The following is a 7,454-nucleotide window of genomic DNA, read 5'->3' as shown; positions in this document are numbered from 1 at the left end:
AGTGATAGATGTGCAGAAGATGATGTGCAAATAGAGATACTGGGGTGCAAATGAGCAAAATAAATAACAATGTAAATAACAATATGGGGATGAGGTAGTTGGGTGGGCTAATTACAGATGGGCTGTGTACAGGTGCAGTGACCGGTAAGCTGCTCTGACAACTGATGCTTAAAGTTAGGAGGCTTTGTTGCGAAATAGGAAGCCGATTCTAGATTTAACTTTGGATTGGAGATGCTTAATGTGAGTTTAGGAGAGTTTACGATCTAACCAGACACCTAGGTATTTGTGGTTGTCCACATATTCTAAGTCAGACCCGCCGAGATTAGTGATTCTAGTCGGGCGGGCAGGTGCAAGCAGCGTTCGATTGAAGAGCATGCATTTAGTTTTACTAGCGTTTTAAGAGCAGTTGGAGGCCACGGAAGGAGTGTTGTATGGCATTGAAGCTCGTTTGGAGGTTTGTTAACACAGTGTCCAATGAAGGGCCAGATGTATACAAAATTGTGTCGTCTGCGTAGAGGTGGATCTGAGAGTCACCAGCAGCAAGAGTGACATCATTGATATACACAGAGAATAGAGGGCCTCCCACTCCTCTTTCTATTCTGGTTAGAGCCAGTTTGTGCTGTTCTGTGAAGGGAGTAGTACACAGTGTTGTACGAGATCTTCAGTTTCTTGGCAATTTATCGCATGGAACAGCCTTCATTTCTCAGAACAAGAATAGACTGCCGAGTTTCAGAAGAAAGTTATTTGTTTCTGGCCATTTTGAGCCTGTACTCGAACCCACAATTGCTGATGCTCCAGATACTCAACTAGTCTCAAGAAGGCCAGTTTTATTGCTTCTTTAATCAGGACAACAGTTTTCAGCTGTGCTAACATAATTGCAAAAGGGTTTTCTAATGATCAATAAGCCTTTTAAAATGATAAACTTGGATTAGCAAACCCAACGTGCCATTGGAACACAGGACTGATGGTTGATGATAATGGGCCTCTGTATGCCTATGTAGATATTCCATTAAAAATCAGCTGTTTCCAGCTACAATAGCCATTTACAACATTAACAATGTCTACACTGTATTTCTGATCAAGTTGATGTTATTTTAATGGACCAAAAAATTGCTTTTCTTTCGAAAACAAGGACATTTCTAAGTGACCCCAAACTTTTGAATGGTAGTGTACATCTGGTGAAATATCTTCTCATTGTTCTATCTGTGTTATCACAGTCTCTAGCAATACATTCACATAATGTATTAAGAAGTGGTGTTTAGTGTTTGGTACCCATCTCACACTGTACATGTTCCTGGTGGATGATTGTTGTTCAGGACAGAAGACGGGTACGTTCATCTGAAGGTCTTTTCCTCTCAATCTGAGGAGCCCTTTACATCCAAACAAATAAAAGCAAATTCAGGGACAAATAAACATTTATCCGAACCAGTTACTCTTTTCAAATGGCTTTCTCAACATTTATTTTCTACTTGTTTATGTCAATAAACAAAATATATTATGGAATCATTACCTTCTTTGTTGTGTTCCTTGACAGATAAAATATATACCAAGAAAGAAAGCCTGAGGAGAGGAGGAAGCATTAGTCTTATTCAGATTTCCCCGTTTTTTACTTGGCCCAGGGCTAAGATCCATGTGGAAAACATTACAAAATTCCATGTGACCTAAATTACTCTTACTAACTAGCATAAATAATGTGTTGATGTCCAAGTCAGCAATTTAGCACAGACATTTGAGTTACCCATCCATTGGGTCATTAGTGTCGAGGCAGGACTGACAGTATGGAACCGTGTATAATAGGATACGTAAATGTCCGTACTTACGGCTAAAAAGGCCAGGCCTCCTTGAACAGAAGCAGCCCACTCAAAGCTCAGCTGCTGTGTGGTGAAGCCACCGAGCGTTGGACCACAAAACATTCTGAACAAATAAAACACACCTTTGTTTAGGATTCATATCTCCAAACTCCAACTCTCAAATCATGCCTCAGAGAGTTAATATGACAAATATATTAAGCACATACCCAATGGACCACACTGCTCCAAACAACCCAGACACCAGTCCAAGAGTGCTCAGCCCCTCCTCAAATCCATTTTCACTGCCATCGGAAATGTTTTAAATATTATTCCGTATTCTGCACCTCATGCATTATGATGACACCTGTTTTTCTAAGTGAAAGTGGACATTGCAAATATAGTGTGTGTGTGTGTGTACGTGCCCTGGTGTGTATGTGACTGGTGAACTCACTATGCACAGTTGAGTATTTCAGGGAAGGTGGGGATGGCAATCATGCCTAGAGAGAATCCTATGACAACCAGCATGAAGACCAACAGCCACAGCTGACTACAGAGACAAAATAAGTATAATTCTTCTTGTTAGTATAATAGTAGTACAATTATAGTAATAATAATGCATTTCACACTGATAATAACAGATTCGGACCTCTGTATCTGCAGAATGGGGACAGGACCTAAGAACCAGAAACCTGTTGCTGTAGACAAGCCTCCTAGCACCATCAACCACGGCCTCGTGGACTGGAAACACAACCAGAAGGTAAAATCACATTGTTGTCTATGTGTGTAAAAGAGAAGTTGTGACTACGATACACCACTAGTATTGGTTGGTATAGTGTTGGGTTAACTATACTCACAGGAAACCTGTCACTAACGATACCAAGCAGAGGTGAGGCCAGACAGTAAGGCAATGACAGGCCAAGCAAGAGAAGACCCACATAACCTGGAGAGAGGTCAAACTACATGTAGAAACAAAGGAGAAACATATTAAGGTATCGAGGTCCATCCTACTGGACATAACAATCGCATTTTGAAATGTGACATAAATATATTTTCAGATATGAGGCTTTCAGTTATACCAGGGTTTGGAAAATGCCAGTTCAGTCAATTCAGTAAGTAAACGGAATTGAAATGGAATTCACCGCAACCGTGGTATATGCCTGGCTTTACCTTATCAATGGCATATATAGACAAGGTTGCATCCAGAAGGCCGAGTCCAGAGCTCAGGGTGAATATTGCAAAGCAAATAAGGACTATCTTCAGATGCGTGAACAGCCTGAAGAAGGAGTCCTTGGTAGGATCAGCAGCTGAACAATGGAACAAACAGATTAATATAATTAAGCACGAAATATCATCACATGAATAATTGAATCCCCCCCAAAATACAAAATATTGTCATAATGACAAATACAAACAATGTGGTCTCAAAATGTCGGTCTCTTTTCGATTTCAGAAAACGTGAACATTCAGTTAACAATTTACACACTTTATTCTTCAATGGGGGAACGTAAAGGATGTAACTAGTTTATAGACAGATCATTATTAGTTAAAAGTTCATAAATCATGAATAAGCAGTTACCAAAGCTTGGTAAGATGTACATGTTGAAGGGGACCATGAGAAATAGGAAGCATCCCAGAGCGATGAAAGGGACTTCATATCCAAATGACTGATACAACCAACCACCTATTGGTGGTCCCAGTATCATACCCAGCCCTGTAAAGATCTCCAAACTACCCTGAAAAGACAAACACAACACATTAATATTCAACATAGTAAATGTGCACATGCAGTTTTACCTCGTACCAACAGGCTTCTGTTTACAATTCCACACAGAATCCAATTGTATCATCATCATATCATTATGACCAAATAGAGGAACTAGTCACGATGCCTGTTGCTAAGGAGGCTTTCAGACAGCCACAACACGAATTGGGCAAAACTCTTTGGATACAAAACATTTAAACAACCTAAACCATAATGCTTTTTTGTTTGAGCATGGTGTCTAATGCCTACACATAACATACCAGGCAGACCCTTACACAAGGGTTGGTTGACTAAACTCACCAAAACAGTTGCTATGTTGTTTGGGAAAACTTTTGCTGAAATTGCAAAAGAAGACGTCATTGCAGCACTGAAGCCCACAGCATCAACAGACCTTACGATAAAGCACAGAGTAATAAAAGTAGCTCCCTCAGGAACTCTGTCGAGTAAGCTGCAAAACAAGAAGAGGAAAAGTTTTAGACTAAAATATGTATTTGTCCAAGTTGAGTAAAATGTTGAGGAGGGCACTTAGAAATGTGCTTTGGCACTTTAGCTGGTGTCTGTTGATGGATAACTCACTCACCCAAAGATAATGGTGCACCCCGATGACACAAATAAGCCAGAAATTAGCATGACCTTTGCCCCGATCTGGACAATCTGAAAGGACAGAGAGAGGAGGCATGTGTTATGTGTGTGACAAGTCATGTTGCAAGCAGAGTAGTCTGATGACTAGACGTAGGATGTGTGCGTCCCAAATGGCACCATATTCTCTATGAGCCCTATGAGCCTGGTCAAAAGTAGTGCACTACATAGGGAATAGGGTGTCATTTGGTACATAGCCTAGAAATTCCAAATACTTACATATTTACCCAGTACTAAAGAGCCCATGAGATTGCACAGAGCATAACAGCCAAATATAAGTCCGATGACAGTCTGACTGGCTCCTTTTTTCATGGCCTGTACAGAAACAATAGATACATAATACTCCTGTACTATCAATACATTACAATAATCAAACATACAAATACTGCAAAACACCAAAAAGCTTGCTGAAAAGCTTCCGTTGTGCACAATAAGTTGTTTTCCTTTTGGAAGACGAGGGCCAGTGCTTAACAAAATTGGACAACAGTCACAACAGCTGACTATAAAACAGTCATGACTCAAAGTGTTGTTTAGGTCAGTTTATCACTAGCCTAAATTTAATAATCTGGGGTGAGTTTCCCAAAAGCATATAGATCAGCTTTAGCAATTCGATCACCTTCAGTCAATTGGTAGGCAATAGACAAACAATTATCTTAATGCCAAAGATGATCTGATGTTATTGGAAAACTCACCCATGAAAGTTTGTGCCATTACTTGAGTTATGACACTTGCCATAGGCTATCATATCAGTGGTCATGACTTCATTAGATTGGTTATGTCATTATTTTGACACCATTATATTGCCTAGGCCTTATAACAGGGATTTCAGTCAGTCACTAGAGACTACTCTCTGGTCACTGAAATGCATATGTCCACTGGACAGCCTATCATCTGACCTGTGTTGATGTGTGAGTGTCGATTGTATGGTACATCATTGCCCTTAGGAGCTTTGCTCATGTCCAACACATGATACACAGACAACCACTTGAACAGTCATATAGTGATGTCCTACATCCAACCAAGAAAATTAAGAGTGAACTTTTACTATGGCCCTCCTAAACATTTGTCATTTCTGTTTTGTAGGCTATATTATTCTGTAATCTGAATAAAGAAATCATGATTCTGCATAATAATTCTGCATTACTGCTCAGACAGCTTAGCCTATTTCACAAGCAATGAATAAATAAAATGGTTGGTATTGAACATTACCTCGTTGGGGAAGAATGGCCCCAGTATAGAGTAGCAGATCATTGAGCTGAAGTTGACAGATGCCATTGATATCAATGTGAGGATCTGATATCTTGTTATCCTTTGATTAGGACCACTTGTTGATTCTTCTAACGTCATGCCATCTACAGAAAGAATGAATTGATCAAATAATGAATAAATGAGTGAATCAGTCTATCAATCAATCACACAGTAAACACAATATGTGGGCATTATGAAATAAATGAATCCTTTAATTAGAACATAACATAAAGCCATATTAGAGTACATAATTGCAGTCAGAGTCCGACTGAAAACAGAACATATTAACAATGTAACAACTGTTTTTTTGTTGTTGCAACCAATAAGTGCATTCTATGAGAAATACAGCTCATTTCCAATATGTGTAGTGGTAGGAATTACATTAGATGAATTACAAACGGTTTAATGATATTTGAAACTAGACATTTAAAGAGATAAACTCTCAGAAACAATGTTTTATTATTAGAAAAACAGCAACTTCTATGTAATGTCACCAACCTGTTTGTTGAACTTGATCAGAATCCATATTGTTGTCATTCATATTAAATTATACTGCTGATCCGGATTGTTATTCAAGTCACAAATTCCTGTTACACGAATAGACGAATAGATATCGCTTCATAACGTGTTAACAACATAGGGAAACCAAATGTATCACAACTTGGCTGGTTAAATCTACGAATGAAATTTCGGTGCTGGCGCTCATGTCAAAAACAGCGTGGCTCCTGTCTGTAGAAAGAGCACTGTATTCCCCAAAGCGTGTGTGTCTGGAGAGTTGCCCTGTGACATCTAGAGTTGTGAATGTGAACTAACTTATTGAGTGAGAAGGGTGTCTTGGTGATGTTCGATAAGTCCCGCCCTTAAAGGGAGTGCACACACACACTGGCTGAGGCTCTCACAGTCTCACGTCTCACAGTTTAGGCATTAACTCAGAATTTGTATGGTTAGGTTTAAATTTAGGCATGAACTACCAAATGTTAAGGTTAGGTATTAACTCCGAATGGTTAAGGTAAGGGTTAAGGTTTGGGATAGGCATAATTATTTATTTTTTTAACGACTTTCTATCACTGTTGCCCCTAGATGCCAGTTTTCACGTCATCTCCCGACGTCCTCAGACATGGATGGACGTCGAATACTGACTTGTATCACAGGTGACCTGCCTGCACACACTCTCTCACACACACACACACACACACACACACACACACACACACACACACACACACACACACACACACACACACACACAATGAATAGACATAAGTGTTATACATTTTATTACGTTTTTGGACATCGGATGGTAGACCTATCTTTTAATGTATAATATATCTTCTGATATATATTCTGGTTTAAATAATTGTATAAGACTTAAAATAAAATTAAAATCTATCTAGGCAACAAAATAATATTCATTTAGGTGGAGATGCTGATTCACAATGACCACACACTATCTGTATTGATAATAATAAGCATTGAAGTATTGCTGTATTATACAGTAGAGTAACAATGCTAAGCATTGAATATCTGAATCATCACATAACTTGTCTACAATACTTTTTCAAATAATCCTGCAGATATACAGGTAACTGTCAAAATAAAGGAAACACTAACATAAAGTGTCTTTATAGGGCGTTGGGCCAGAACAGCTTCAATGCACCTTGGCATAGATTCTACAAGTGTCTGGAACTCTATTGGAGGGATGCGGCACCATTCTTCTGAGAGAAATTCCATAATTTGGTGTTTTGTTGATGGTGTTGGAAAACACTGTCTCAAGCGCCGCGATAACAATGGGAATCGTTGTCCACAAAGCGGCATGGCGGGCTGTCTAGCTCCCGCCTATCCTTTCTTTGGATTGGTGGATACATCTCATTATTGTAATCCTTTTTAAAATATTTGATGAGGGTCGTTGACGTCAACCTCCTGTATTCAATGGCGAGAGATGCTATGCTACTAGCCTCATGCCATGAATATCCATAGCCAACTCGAGACAACTCCGATATAAAGTGTTTTTTCTC

At 39.3% G+C, this 7,454-nt stretch overlaps 1 protein-coding gene across 1 annotated transcript; it reads right to left on the bottom strand.

Moving 5' to 3' along the window:
* Positions 1 to 1,137: 1,137 nt before the first annotated feature.
* On the bottom strand, positions 1,138 to 6,595 carry slc18b1 (solute carrier family 18 member B1). Its single transcript, XM_041847057.1, has 14 exons — positions 5,938 to 6,595; positions 5,401 to 5,543; positions 4,411 to 4,506; positions 4,133 to 4,206; positions 3,853 to 4,000; positions 3,367 to 3,523; positions 2,958 to 3,094; positions 2,645 to 2,746; positions 2,437 to 2,528; positions 2,242 to 2,337; positions 2,018 to 2,092; positions 1,821 to 1,914; positions 1,511 to 1,560; positions 1,138 to 1,370 (listed from the first exon to the last, which is right to left on the bottom strand). Exons 1-14 carry the CDS (start codon positions 5,978 to 5,980, stop codon positions 1,313 to 1,315), a joined length of 1,365 nt encoding a protein of 454 aa, XP_041702991.1. The 5' UTR covers positions 5,981 to 6,595; the 3' UTR covers positions 1,138 to 1,312.
* Positions 6,596 to 7,454: the final 859 nt, after the last annotated feature.

This window comes from Coregonus clupeaformis, chromosome 25, assembly GCF_020615455.1.
Source record: "Coregonus clupeaformis isolate EN_2021a chromosome 25, ASM2061545v1, whole genome shotgun sequence".
Taxonomy (NCBI): domain Eukaryota; kingdom Metazoa; phylum Chordata; class Actinopteri; order Salmoniformes; family Salmonidae; genus Coregonus; species Coregonus clupeaformis.
Note: the sequence above shows the minus strand (reverse complement) of the source record. Positions and strands in the feature narration are given on the sequence as shown.